The 14,889-nt window shown below is 49.4% G+C and overlaps 1 protein-coding gene across 3 annotated transcripts in view; it reads left to right on the top strand.

The window, feature by feature from the left end:
- Positions 1-14,889, top strand: part of NPC1 (NPC intracellular cholesterol transporter 1) — a 50,861-nt gene that overhangs the window by 28,983 nt on the left and 6,989 nt on the right. For all 3 annotated transcript variants that reach the window (XM_062201473.1, XM_062201474.1, XM_062201472.1), the window contains exons 9-16: positions 915-1,141; positions 4,369-4,469; positions 6,643-6,745; positions 8,512-8,701; positions 9,087-9,269; positions 9,968-10,082; positions 11,804-11,931; positions 12,034-12,174. In XM_062201473.1, coding sequence (XP_062057457.1) covers positions 915-1,141; positions 4,369-4,469; positions 6,643-6,745; positions 8,512-8,701; positions 9,087-9,269; positions 9,968-10,082; positions 11,804-11,931; positions 12,034-12,174 — 1,188 coding nt within the window. The remainder of the gene's footprint in view (positions 1-914; positions 1,142-4,368; positions 4,470-6,642; positions 6,746-8,511; positions 8,702-9,086; positions 9,270-9,967; positions 10,083-11,803; positions 11,932-12,033; positions 12,175-14,889) is intronic.

Raw genomic sequence — 14,889 nt, 5'->3', positions numbered from 1 at the left:
TTTTACAAAGGCGCCTGAACCCTCTATTCCTATCCCTTGTCACAGTGGCCCTGGAGAGCGGGGCCTGTGTGGAAGCTAGATGCTTCTTTTTTAATGGACTACTGCACACTCGTCTGGTTTTTCCTGTAGGTGTTACTCTTGGTATAGGAAGTCTGAAACCTTGAAAAACATCCAAATGATCCCATGCTTGAATCACATCTTCACCCAGCAACCAGCTCGCTGCAGCAGGTGCACAGCACAGCCCTTGGCTCCCGGGAGCATGTTCTCCATCAGGGAGGATGGGGGTACCCATCAGTAGCGGCTGCGCACAGCCGGGGGGCTAGGAGGCTTGCTGTCGGCCAAGGAGTGCCGGGAAGCCCAGCACCTTGCCCCGGTCTCCCCCTCTGGGGCCTTGCTGCTGGAGAAGAGGAGCAGGGAGACGGTCTTGTGTCCTGACCCCTGTCTGGTCAGGGTGCCCCCTCCTCATCTTTAGATGCCTCTAGCCAGGATCTTCATCCCGGTTTTCTGTAAGAGTGGGCCTTGGGCTTTACCACTGTTTTACCGTAACATGCTTTTGTCCTCTCCCTCATCTTAGGAATGGTTTTCCCCAAATGCAGCTAGCCCTGCTTACAACAGGCACCGCGTCCACAGAGAGAAAATACTGGGAGAAAAAGTGGTGCCTGTACTGAACACTTCAGACTTTTTTCCTTGTCATTCCCTAAACAATACAGCTTTAATCATGCAAGAGCGTGTGTGCAGTCATGTGCCAGTGCTACAGCATCGAACCGAAAGCACTCGAGCATCCTTGGAGCTCAGTATCTGGAGGGGATCCTGGAACTCCTTGTCTTTGACCCCAAGGGCAGTGCTGCTCAGTCAGCATCTAAGAGAAGTCCGGCTCGTTACTGGGTCTGCTTATTTTTACAATCGTCTTCCAGGTTCTTGACTTGCAGACAGCCATTGAAGACATTACTGCATCCTACAACAACGAGACTGTGACACTGCAAGACATCTGCTTGGCCCCTCTCTCACCATATAACAAGAACTGCACCATCCTGAGCGTGTTAAACTACTTCCAGAACAGCCATTCCATGCTGGACCACGAGCAAGGGGACGACTTCTTTGTGTACGCCGATTACCACACGCACTTTCTCTACTGTGTGCGGTGAGTACATGACAGTAGTCAATGCCCCTGCCCATACTTGAGCGCTACATGATCCAAGGGGTTAGAGACCCAGCAGTGAACAAACAGACCAAGACCTGCCCTGCCAGGCTTGCATCTTTTTTTAAATTTTTTTAAGATTTTTATTTTATTTATTTGTTTGAGAAATAAAGTTACAGACTAGAGAGGTAGAGACAAAGTTCTATCCTCTGGTTCACCTCCCAAATGACCACAGCGGCTGGAGCTGTGCCGATCCAAAGCCAGGAGCCAGGAGCTTCTTTCAGGTCTCCTATGCAGGTGCAGGGGCCCAAACACTTGGGCCATCTTCTACTGCTTTCCCAGGCCATAGCACAGAGCCGGACCGGAAGTGGAGTAGCCAGGACTAGAACCAGCACCCCTACAGGATGCCAGCGCTGCAGGCAGAGGCTTAGCCTATTACGCCACAGTGCCGGCCCCCACATCCGATTAAGGGAGACAGGTAATAAATAAATAAATATACACACTTACGTTGGTAGAGATGAGTACCATAAGAAGAAAAGTAAGATGGGGGTGTATTGCTTTAGAGTGGAAAAGGGGAAAGAAAAGGAGGGAGCACATGGATATCCCAGGGAAAGTGTTCCAAGCAGAACAAGCAGCAAGCGCCAGAGCCCTGGGGTGGAAGTTTCTGTGGCGGGGGATCCAGGAACAGCATGGTATTGTTCATCCTTTAATTCACGGCTGGAGCGTAGCACTCAGTTTCATAACCACATCCACCCCTAGGAGCTGACGCTAGAAGTCGATCATGAGAGTTCTTGCCTTTCAGATATAGTCACGTATCACGATAGCAAATCGTGTTCCAAACGCACAGCCTGCGCCCCTGAAGCCGTGGGAGTGTGTGAGCGTGCAGTTTTACCTGCAGGGCCCTGTAGCCGCCTCCCTAAGGAGGAATGTCCGGCTGGGCAGAGCGCACTCCCAGTGGGGATTAGTCACCAAGGGAAGTGTGTCTGGGTCACCGACGAGGGGATCTTGAGGCCTTTAGAGATCTCGAGGCGTGTCCCCAAGAGCAGCATAACACAGACAGGCCTGCTGTCCCCGAGTGCCTTGGATCTGGCCCGGGGACTGTTTGCTCAGTCGCCCAGCCACAGTGGCTGTTTGTTCTTTGTGCCGAGAAGCAATTCCTTGTGGTCGCTGAGTGCATTGCTGCACTGAGCACGTCTCAAGAGCTGAGCTCTCTGGCTTCTGCTTCTCGGGTCTCCCGTGACCTGGAGTGCTGTGTGCTTCTGGACTGTGTCTTCAGGCAGCTGGGCCATGTTTACTCTGTCGCAAGGGTGTCGCCTCCAAAACCTTGAGTTACGCTCATAATTGTTTCTAATTCATTTCATTTGAAAGGCAGAGACAGAGATCTGCTATCTATTGATTGACTCCTCAAATGCCCACAACCTCCGGGGCTGGGCTAGGCCAAAGCCAGGTGTCAGGAATTCGGTGCAGCTCTTCCACATGGACTCAAGTACTTGAGCCATTACCTACTGCCTCCCAGGGTACATGTTGGCAGGAAGCTGGAATCAGGTTGCAAACCCAGGCACTCAGTATAGGATGTGGCTGTCCCAACCACTAGCCCACATGCCTGCCCCGTAAACCAGCCTTCTGGAGAGGGTAAACAGTCAGGGGAGCCACAGGAAATCTGAAACAAAATACGGAATGCATGTGTGGTGTGTAGTCACGCTGACGTGGGTCCTGTGTGAGCCTGGGCCCATCCCTAGCTCTCACCTCTTTCCTCGCCTTCGCACTTTTCCTGGGCTTTTCCACCTGCAGGTCCTGCGGGAATGGCAGTCTCTGTCCACCCAGAACTGAGCACAGACCTGCCACTTTCCCACCGTGTCATTTACTCGCATTGACATCCACCAGTTCCTCAAACGCGCAGCTTCCTCCCTGAGCCTCTCCTCCTCCTCCTGGCCTCATGCCATCCTCGTGGTTTTAACCTCTGGATGATCTCTCCAAGCTGTCACATGGAGGCAGAGGGGGGCTGTGGATTAAGTGCTCGGCCTCTTACTGCAAATGACTGACCTCCAGAGCGTAAACCACCACTGCCCAGCAGCCCTGAAGGGTGGGTTATATGCAGGAACCTCCCCAAACACCCAGTGGAGTTCTACCAAGGATCTACCGTCAGGTGCCACTGCCCTGGGCAGGGCTCATCTGCTGCCGGGTGCCTCCAGCTGGGCCACTGCACAGACCTTCTGGTTGCGCTTCTTGCTTTCTGTTTTTCTCTTTTTTTTCTTTCTCTTTTTCCTTCTTTGTTTCATGTGAAAGGGAGACAGATGAGCTGACCATCCACATCTCCCACATGGGTAGCAGGAGTCCAAGTACTGGAGTCATCTGCTGCTGCCGTCCCAGGTGCTTTAGCTGGATCAGAAGCAGAACAGCCAAGACTCGAGCCAGCACTCTGATATAGGATGCCCATGTTGCAGGCAGCAGCTCAGCCCACTGTGCCACAGAGCTGGCTCCTACCAAGCGGCATCTTAACCTCTGCCCCGCGTGCCTGCCCCCTTGTTTCCTGCTGCTTTCCCACTTCCATACTGTCTTCCCTTTTTTCACCTGAGTTATATTTGTAAAATAGCTCGCCCCCTCCCTTTCCCGGAAATCTCTTTATTCCCCAGTGCCTCTGGCATCAAAATTCTAACGACTTCACTGAGTCCTTTGATCCGCATCATCTGTCCTTTACCCTCTCCGGGCCTGTTCCCTCCTTCAGTAGCCGCTTCCTGGGTGCCCGAAGCTCCAGGACAGAACTGCTCGCCGTTCCCCTAATTGCCGTCCTCTGGCTCTCATCCCGTCTCACGTGCCTGTTTTCTGACTGTCCCACTCCCCTGTCCTCCACCACTGTCATTCATGGGACGGCGCACCCTCTTGTCCACGCGCCCCCCCCCCCCCCCCCCGGTGAAGTCCCCTTGTGTGTAGAGATCTGATCAGGTCTCTGCTTTTGGAGTTGGTTTGCCCTCGTGTCATTTGCTGCCTCATCTGCCCACACAGCCTCGTGCACCATCTGCTATTGATGGCCCAGGCCTGGATCTGCCTTCCCCTGGCCCAGTGTTTCTGAGCCCCCAAAGGCAGCTGTTGAGTTACTAGGCAAAAGAACCTTGGGGACCACATTGGGCTCAGAATACCGTCTGCCTCATTAAGTGTTTATTGTGTAAATGGTTAGGCCTGTGGTGTCTCGAGAATTGTTCTAACTGGAGGTTTTCTAAACTTTCTGGCAGGGTTCCTGCCTCTCTGAATGATACAAGTTTGCTCCATGATCCTTGTCTGGGCACGTTTGGTGGTCCAGTGTTCCCGTGGCTTGTGTTAGGAGGCTATGATGGTAAGTAAGAGATGTGTTTACTTGTCCTGTTCCATTGTGTCATTCATACTCAGTGGTAATTAGGAAGATTGTTAATTCCCTATGTCATGAATGCCAAATGTGGTACCTCACCTAGCTGTGGGTTTTATTCTGTATTTAAAAGCAGTGGGCTATGTTCACCTTTCTGAGGTCACACTGGCCTCAGAGAAGCTGAGGACGTCTCCCCGGAATAATGCAGTTGCACTCAGCCACACACGTTGTCCAGTGCCAAAGAGGTCCCCGGCCTGGGAAGCTCACCTGTAGAACTCCAGGTGGTCAGTCCCTGGACCGCAGGTTAAGAACCAGCCCCTCCAGTGGGGGAGAGGAAGAGTGAGTGGAGTGCGGGGGAAGCAAAGTAGATGGATTGATTTTTCTTTTGAATTAGTCAGTTAAGAGTGTGGGCACTTGGCTATTGGGAAGGGCAGTTGGTTTGCCCTTTGCTGGTTCCTGGGACACACCTTGGGAAAGACTGTGCTAGATAAGAGGGCGTGGTGATTCATCAGACACCTGTGGCATCTGAAGCCCAAACAGAGGCTCAGCCGGTTTTTCTTTAGCCAGTGAAGAAGCCAGAAGGGTTTTCTCCTTACTCGGTAGCAGGGGAGAAGTTGGGATTTGTATTTAAAATGTGTTCTGTCATAATAATATAACATAACATAACATAACAAACATAACGTTACATAATATAACATAACATAATATAACATAACATAACTTTACATTACATTACATTACATAACACCATTTCCCATCGATGGGAGAGCAGTGGAGTCAACAGCTGGCCGTAGGGAGAAAATTCTATTTGATCTCTGCCTTACTCCTTCTGCCAAAATAAACATCACATGGATCAAATATCGAGATACAAGAAGCAACCCTGTTAAAGAACTGGAAGAAAATACAGGGGAAAACGTTTTAAGTAATCTTAAAATGGCAGGGGCATTTCTAAGCCATGAAACCCAGCAGCCACCAGAGTTCCAGCAGAGGAACTTGGCTACATAAAAATTTGAAGTTCATATGTGAAGAACAGACATGCAGTTAAAAAGAAACAAGAAACCAGACAAAACATATTAATAGACTTGCCAGATAACGTTTCCTTACTATATAAAGAGTAAACAACCCGTGAGAACAGTGGGTGAGGCCGTGTGAAAGCTAAGAGATTCCCATGACACTCAGTGTCTAGGAGGAAACATCTGCCTGTTAGTGAGAGTATTCTCTCACCGGTGTTTCTACCTAGTGGATCGGCGAGAGCCTAAGAGTTGGATAGACCACTGTGTCGGTGAAAATATGGGACATTGTCCACTGCAGTGGAAATGTCAGTTGATTACTAGAATGTAGAAAGACAGGGATTCCTCTATCTTGTTCATTAGAACATCCATTGTCCTAAAATACAGCCCGGCTCAAAGTAGATCTCCATAAATATCTTATTGAACAAAGGAATGAAAAATAGTACACTCTCTTTGGAGGGCAATTTGAGAGAATTTATCAAAATAAAAACGCATGTTTTTTATTTAGTGATTGTAAGAATTGATTATAAATATATATTTTACACATCAGAGTTATTTATAGATTATTCTTTGTAATAGCAAAAAAAGCTGCACAACCCTCCAGCTGTTGGGGATTGGTTACATTACACCAGAAAATACTCTCAGCAGAAAAAAGAGAAGGAAGCTGGCGAGGTGCTCAGATGGCGCAGTGTGCAAGACACAGAGTCTGTCGATGCCACGTGCGGCGCCTTCTGTTCCTGTGTGTGTAAGAAGGGAAGAGGAGGAGTCCTGTTTGCTCTGTGTGCATGGGGTATCTCTCGAGAGATTCACAGACGGCCACAGTGTTAGGAGGGGACTCACGGCGGGGATAGGGATTGGACAAAGAAGGAATGCCTTTCCACTGATCAGTTTTCTGCTGTGTTTGAAATTTCCACCGTGAGCATACTGTGTAGTTAAATCAAGTTGACTCTTCCTGAGTGACAAGTGTGCACCCCTCAGGTAGAACGTACAGAACATTATAGCCCGCTGCTGCTTTGTTCCGAGAGCAGAGCTGCCGTTTGTAGCTCCAGTGTAGATCAGAGGCAGCTCAGTTGTGTTCTGATTTTTCTCCTTGAATTTATCTGACCTTCTGCACCCTTGTAATCTGCTTTTTGATGTCCTATTTTCCTTTCTAGATCAAAACTACAACAATGCCACCGCCCTCGTGATTACCTTCCCTGTCAGTAATTACTATAATGATACAGAGAAGCTCCAGAGGGCCAAGGCCTGGGAAAAAGAGTGAGTCACTGGCAGGATCACGTAGGCTGTCCTCGCTAGGGGAGGAGGGGGGGGCGGGGGGAATCTCTGCAAGCACTGGAAGATCACTCCACACTGACCAAGTTAGGGTGGTTGCTTCCGCTTGACACTAGTGATGCTAAAAAGAAATCTATAAACAAATTCATCTATAAACATGTGATTTAAACAGGTACTCCTGAAGAAGAATGCAAAAGTATTTATGCACAATATGTATTTTCTTCTAACAGCAAGAGCATGCTGATTGTTCCTATTAAAGATTTATTTATTTATTTGAAAGTCAGAGTTAGAGAGAGGTCTTCCATCACTCCCCAAATGGTCGCAGAGGCCAGAGGAGGAGCGGTACAAAGCCAGGAGCCAGCAACTTCTTCAGGGTCTCCAATGTGGCTGCAGGGGCCTAAGCACTTGGGCCATCTTATGCTGCTTCTACAGGTGCATTAGCAGGGATATGGATTGGAAGAGGAGCAACCATGACCCTAACCGGTGCCCATATGGGATGCTGGCGTCAAAGGCAGCAGCTTTACCTACTGTGCCACAGCACTGGCCCCTAAATGTCCCATTTATCTTATGTCTGTCCTTGTGCTGGTATTACACAATGTCTTGATTACTGTTGTTTTTTAGGAAGTTTTTTTTTTTTTAAGATTTTTGTTTATTTATTTCAGAGGCAGAGTTATAGACAGAGACAGGGAGAGACAGAGAAAGGTCTTCCATCCTCTGGTTCACTCCCCAAATGGACACAACAGCCAGAGCTGAGCCGACCTAAAGCCAGGAGCCAGGAGTTTCTTCCAGGTCTCCCACTTGGGTGCAGGGGCCCAAGTGCTTGAACCATTTTCCACTGCTTTCCCAGGCCATAACCAGAGGTGTAACTGGGACATAAACTGGCACCCAGATGGGATGGTGGCACTACAGACGGAGGCACTACAGCCTACTATGCCACAGTGCCAGCCCCCTTTTAGAAAGTTTTGAAATTGAGAAAGTGTTCTTGTTCTTGAAAAAGGGATTTTTTTTTTTACTTATTTACTTTTTAAAGATTTATTTATTGATTTCAAAGGCAGAACTACAGAGAGAGAGAGAGAGAGAGGAGAGAGAGTCTCCATCTGCTGCTGCACTCCCCACACGGCTGTAACAACCAGGTTGGGTGAGGCCAAAGTCAAGAGCCTCATCTGGGTCTCCCACATGGGAGCAAAAGCCCAAACTCTTGGGCCATCCTCTGCTGCTCCACCAGGCACATCAGCAGGGAGCTGGTTGGGAAGTGGAACAGCCAGGACTTGAACCAGTGCCCACATGGGATGCTGGCATTGCAAGCAGCAGCCCAACTCGCCATACCACAATGCCAGCCCCAAAAAAGAATATTTAGCTGTTGTGTAGGCCTTGTGTAATTCCATATAATTTTAGAGTCACCTTGTCAGTTCCTACAAAGAAGTCATCTGGGATTCCAGTGGATATTGTGTTGAATCTGTAAAAGTTTTTCAGTTTTGTTCCATGAGTTTATATCTTCATTATGGTATACTTCACTTAGAAACAGAGCCTGAAGCACTTTTAGACTTGTTCTAAACCTGGGTTAAGCAGTAGAAAATTCAGCATGTGTGTGTGGAACTGTGGCCGTTGCCCGGGAGTGTCTCACATTCTGGTGTGCAGTGTAGAAGGCCCACGTGCAGTGTGGCCTCTGTGTTGGGAAAGTGCAGGAAACATCTCTTCCTTAGGTGTTACTAAGCTTTCACTGAAAATATGAAATTTGGCTTACTCTTCAGATTTATTAATTTTGTGAAAAACTACAAGAATCCAAACCTGACCATCTCTTTCACTGCCGAGCGCAGTATTGAAGATGAACTAGATCGTGAAAGTAACAGCGACATCTTCACCGTCGTCATTAGCTACGCCATCATGTTTCTGTATATTTCTCTGGCCTTGGGGCACATCAAAAGCTGCCGCAGGCTTCTGGTAGGTGGGGGCTCGGTGCGTCGTGTGTGTGTGTCCGGGGAAATGCCTCAGTACAGCTTGTTGTCCTGTTTTGCTTCTACTTCTAAACTGTCGTGAGTTCCTATATTTTCATGGTGTGTAATGTTGGTTTCCTGCGTCTGTTTTCTTCAGGACCAGTTTTTTGATTTAAAGTGTATTTCCATCCAGCTTTTTCTCACTTGTCTGTTCTGTCAGCTAACAACACAAGCTCGTGAACTGTGTTCCTAGGGAAGCCCTCGACATTTTTCCACACCTCTTGAACTGGGAATCGTACTCCTAACTCTGGGCGGCATGTGCCCCTATAAGGAAGTAAAAGTGAGGACAGAAGCCCCTCTGATGGGCCTCTCTGCTTGCTTGCCTCTCTCAGGTGGATTCAAAAGTCTCCCTGGGCATCACAGGCATCCTGATTGTGCTGAGCTCGGTGGCCTGCTCCTTGGGCATCTTCAGCTACATTGGGATCCCTTTGACCCTCATCGTGATCGAAGTCATCCCATTCCTGGTGCTGGCTGTCGGGGTGGACAACATCTTCATTCTGGTGCAGACCTACCAGGTGTGTGTGCGTGTTCTCATGGCACTCGGTCCCCGTCCCAGCGCCTGGCTCTGTGCGCAGTGTTCAGCTCCACGCTCATGAGTGAGGGCATGAGGGGCTTTGTATCCTTTCCCCGTGGGGCCCCTTGAGCTCCGTGACTTGTTCTGCATCTGTGGGGACCAAGAAATTCACTCTTCCCTCTGGCTGGCAGCATAGACATCAAGTGACAATTTGGTTTTAATTAATGCCTATTTTACACGTGCACAAAAATGGCTATCCCACACTTTTGGAAACTGTTTTGGGAATGACTGCTGCTAAAACGGTCCTCAGTGTAGCGTGCAGAATGGCAGATGTGCTGTGTGTAGAGGTGCCACCGAAGAGGCAGGCGGCCAGCACACAGCCCGCTAATGGAGAAAGTGGTCTCGGGCGGCGTCATGCGGCCCCTGCCTCAGAGGCTCCGTGGCGTGTAGGTGTTACTTGGTGTCCCAGGTAGTTTTAGATAACACGCTCCAGTCTTTCCTCGCATTTCTCACCCGGAACCTAGAGCAGTAGTTCAGCAATACTGCGAATAAATTAATATGAGAACTTACATTTGCCAAAATGTATGTGCTTAGAAGCCACTGTTATTCAACCATCTTTTTTCTTTCCTATTGAGTTAACGTAGGTAGCCTTGTTATTGAGAGACGTTAATGTTGCTTTTACTTCTTGTTTTTCTCAAGAGAGATGAACGTCTTCAAGGGGAAACCCTGGACCAGCAGCTGGGCAGGGTCCTGGGAGAAGTAGCCCCTAGCATCTTCCTGTCCTCCTTCGCCGAGACGGTAGCATTTTTCTTAGGTAACTACACTTTCCATTCTGTGTGTCCCGTCGTGTGCCGAGCTGGGTGTCAGAGGATGCCCCTTTGTGCTGCCTCCGCTTTTCAGCTTTGTTCCCTCATTGGAAAGTGTCACCGACTGGACCACAAGAAACATTGCTAGCAGTATGTGGGGTGTCATTTTGCGGGTGTCTTCTTTCTCATGTTGAGTTTCAGAGCACTGTTGATGTTGGGGTTCAGGATGACAGACCCTGTAGCTCTTGTCATCTCCCCTTTGGGTGCCCTGGTCAATGTTAGTGTTTGAAAAATGGCCTGTAGCATAGTGCAGAATCCGTCTCAACACAAGGCACTAGGTGGCCACTCCCAACTCCACAGGTGTCGGCGTGCCCGATGCCCTGCTGCTGGTTCCATGGGTGGACGATCCTTGGAAAAGCAGCTTCCTGCATGAGCAGAGGTCCTTGAACCTCAGTACAAGGAGCAGGAAGGAACTGGGACAAAAATTCACATTTCTATCTAACTTGTGTCTGGAAGAATCACCAAATAGATGTGGCAGCGGGGCTGCCTGCCCATCTCTGTGCTGCAGTAAGGGAAAAGCATCTGTGTCCTCCATAGGGGAGGCTGGATTAGAACCCCTCCATCCAAACAGGACCTGGGGTCCACAAGCACAGACAGGATGGCCTGTGGCTGCCAGGTCAGCTTTTACAGGCTGTTGAATGATCGAGGCGGTATCCCGTCCACACACACACACACGAGGCGGTATCCCATACACACACACACACACACACGAGGCGGTATCCCATACACACACACACACACATTGAGGCGGTGTCTCATACACACACACACACACACATCGAGGCGGTATCCCGTCCACACACATACACACACCGCATCAGCATGTCATCGCTCATTTCCACAAAGCCTCGTGCTTGTGGAACCCGCGGCTGTTATCTGGGACCTTCTGATGGACACGGATGCACCCTGGAGTTATCTCTTCATCTCTGATAGAAGAAAAGCAGAGCCTGTGTGATGACAACAGCAGCTGACACCGTGCCCCAAGGCTGGACTGCCCTTGGCGGTCAGCGGGAGTGCACCCCACACGTGTGTGTCCCATCCAGAGAGGCCGTGACGTGTGCTCAGCCCATGGCTGCCGGCGCTGACTTTTCTTATCCCCTCGAAACCACATTGTGTATCTGGATTTTTGTGTAAAATAACATTAAGTACATTTCGGCTGCTTAGTTTTTGGTCCTAAAATGCATCAAAGTAGTGTGGGCCCAACAGGATCCCCTGGCCAATGGGCTGCCAGGTTGCAAGTTGAATCTTAGCCTAGCCCCTTTGACTTGGAGCACCCTCGTCTGACTGTAGATTGCTTCTTACGGTAACTCACCTGGGAGACTAAAGTTGTTGACGTACTGGATGGGAATCCCTGTCCTTCTCTTTGGGCGGCCCAGAAGGGACGGCCTGTGTGAGCAGTTCGCAGATTTTAGTGATACACCTTGTTTTCAGTAGGATGGGGCTTTGGCCCAGGAATCCACGTTTTTAAACCCCCTGCGTGGTCTGGTGCTGACAGATCTTAGAAGAGAGTTTACAGACGCCACTCCCTGCTCTGGCCCGACCCCTGTGCCGTGTTCACAGTGCGGACGGGCCTGTCTGGCTCCTTGGGTCTACGTGTGGCCGCGAACACCGAGCCCTGTGGAGTCCTCTGCCATCAGGTGGCTGACAAGAGTGTCCCTCGCCCTTGCAGGAGGCCTGTCGGTGATGCCGGCCGTCCACACCTTCTCCCTGTTTGCGGGGATGGCGGTCTTCATTGACTTCCTCCTCCAGATCACCTGCTTTGTGAGTCTTTTGGGATTAGACATTAAGCGCCAAGAGGTAAGTTGTTGCCAGGATTTTGCAGACCTTCTGATTTGATCTAGACCAAGATGAAGCAGCCAGAGCAGGTTCCGTGACCTGTGCTCTTCTCTGTTCCCTCAGAAAAACCAGCTGGACATCCTGTGCTGCTTCAGGGGCGCCGAGGCTGGGGCGAGCATTCAGGCCTCCGAGAGCTACTTGTTTCGCTTCTTCAAAAACTCCTATTCCCCACTTCTGCTGAAGGACTGGATGCGGCCCATTGTGGTATGAGCCTGCCTGTGGTTTTTCTCCTTCTCCCCAAAATGGATTGTCACATGCCTTCTAAGAAACAGCTGGGGAAGGACATTCTGACAGCTGTTAGAGTATCCACGTGGGGGCAGGTGTCATGGCACAGCAGGTTAAGCCACTGCTGTGACGTCAGCATTCCATACCAGAGAACCTGGTTGAGCCCTGGCTACACCCATATGGGACGCCAGTGCCGCAGGCAGTGGCTTAACGCATTGCATCACAACACCAGCCCCACTACTCCACTTCTGATGCACCTGCTATTGCCCCGGGGAAGGCGGCAGATGATGGCCCAGTACTTGTGTCCTTTCCACCCATGTGAGACACTCAGGTGGAGTTCCTGGCTCCTGGCTTTGATATGGCTTAGCCATGACCATTGCAGGGAGTGAAGAGGTAGGCAGAAGATCTCTCTCTCTCTTCCTCTGTCTCTCTCTCCCTCTCTGTCTCTGTTTCTGTCTTTTCCTCTCTGTCACTCTGCCTTTCAAATAAATAAATATTTTTGAAAAGAAAGATATATACTGGGTGTGTATGTTTGGTGCAGTGGTTTCAGACTCTGCTTGGTACACTCACATTCCATATCATAGTCCCTGTGTTCAAATCCCAGCTCCTCCACTTCTGATCCAGCTACCTGCTGATACTCAGCCTGGGAAGCAGCAGATGATGGATGGCTTAAGTACATGGGTCGCTGCCTGCTGTGTAGGAGACCCTGTTGGAATACCAGGCTTCTGGCTTTGGTCTGGCCTAGGCTCAGCTGTTGCAGGCATTTTGGGGAGTGAACTAGCAGATGGTTCTGTCTCTTTACCTTTCAAATAAAGTGAAAAATAAATTTTTAAAGATTTATTTATTTCTTTGAAAGGGAGAGCTACAGAGAGGCAGAGAGAGAGAGAGGTCTTCCATTTGCTGGTTCACTCCCCAAATGGCCACAATGGCTGGAGTTACATGGATGCAAAGCCAGGAGGCAGGAACTACTTCTGGGTCTCCATGCAAGTGCAGAGGCCCAAGGATTTGCACCACTGCTTTCAGACCATAAGCAAAGAGCTGGATCAGAAGTAGAGCAGCCAGGACTCGAACAGGCACCCATATGGGAAGCCATCACCACAGGTGGAAGCTTAGCCTACTAAGCTACCACTTTTTAAAAAAAATTAAAATTTTGTACCTATTTATATAGGTACAAAAACTTGAAATATTTTTCTAGTGAGATTTTTATCAGTGTAAGCAACAGTTCTTTACATTTTTTATTTCAAAATAAGTAGATTCCCAGAGCTGCAAAAATAATCCAGTGAGGAACCCAGTTCCCTTCCCCCAGTTTCCTCCAGTGGTTGATTGTACCTAAATGTACTCCCACATCAAATCCAGGACTATGACACCGGCACACCGTGTGTGATGTCTACGTTACTACACGTGCTTTATGGTTAACCTACTCTCTCTCTCTGCCTTTGAAATAAATAAGTAAAAATAGTTTTTTTTTTTAATTTAAATAAATATTAATGGAGCCAGCATTGTGGCACAGCAGGTTAAGTCACTGCCTTTGACACCAGCATCCCATATGGGTACTGATTGAAGTCTGATCTAGCTCCTGCTAATTGCCTGGGAAAAACAGTGGAAGGTGGCCCAGGTGTTTGGGCCCCTGCACCCATGTGGGAGACCCAGATGGATTTTTAGGCTCCTGGCTTCAGCCTGGGCCATCCTCAGCCTAGCCCAGCTCTGGCCATTGAAGCTATATGGGGAGTGAACCACCAGATGAAATCTCTCTCTCCCTTCCTTTCAAATAAATAATGAACAAATCTTTAAAAAAAAAAAAAAAAATTTCAGCTATGCTTTATCTAAGCACATGCTTTCCAATGTGCTTACCTTGTTTTGACTTGATCATCTCTTATGTTTTAGGGTTTTTTTAGAAAAAGATTTTACTATTTGAGAGGTAGAGTAACAGAGAGGGGGAGAGAGAGAGAGAAAGGTCTTCCATGGGGCCAGCGCTGTGGCATAGTGGGCTGAACACCTGTCTGCAGCGCTGGCATCCCATATGAGCACCGGTTCCTATGCCAGCTGCTCCTCTTCTGACCCAGCTCCCTGCCACGGCCTAGGAAAACAGTGGAGGATGGCCTGTGTGCTTGGGCCCTGTTCCTGCATAGGAGACCCGCAAGAAGCTTCTGGGTCCTGGCTTCAGATTGGCCCAGCTCCAGCCGTTGTGGCCATCTGGGGAGTGAACCAATGGATGGAAGATCTCTATCTCTCCCTCTGTCTATCTGTAGCTCTGCCTCTCAAGTCCATAAATAAATCTGTAAAAAGAAAAGAAAGGTCTCCCATCACTGTTTTACTCCCCAAATGGCTGCAATGGCTGGACCTAAGCCAATTTGAAGCCAGGAGCCTAGAGCTTCTTCCAGGTCTCCCACATGTGTACAGGGGCCCAAGCACTTGGGCTATCTTCCACTGCTTTTCCAGGCCATTAACAGAGAGCTGTATTAGAAGAAAAGCAGCTGGGACTTGAACCGATGCCCATGTAGGATGCCAGCATCGCAGGCAGAGGCTTAGCCTACTGCGCCACAGCACCGTCCCTGCAGACTAAGGTTTAAGAACATTTGAGGATGGTGTTGGGCAGTGTGTGGCCCTTTTCCGTTAAAATCTCCACAGCCCATGTGCAGAAGTGTCCCATCACCACCCAGAGGTCTTGCAGTGTCCCCAGCCCCCCTCCCAGTC

This window comes from Lepus europaeus, chromosome 9 (assembly GCF_033115175.1).
Source record: "Lepus europaeus isolate LE1 chromosome 9, mLepTim1.pri, whole genome shotgun sequence".
In the NCBI taxonomy this organism is placed as follows: Eukaryota; Metazoa; Chordata; class Mammalia; order Lagomorpha; family Leporidae; genus Lepus; species Lepus europaeus.
The sequence above is the reverse complement of the archived record's forward strand: the minus strand, read 5'-3'. Positions and strand labels throughout refer to the sequence as shown.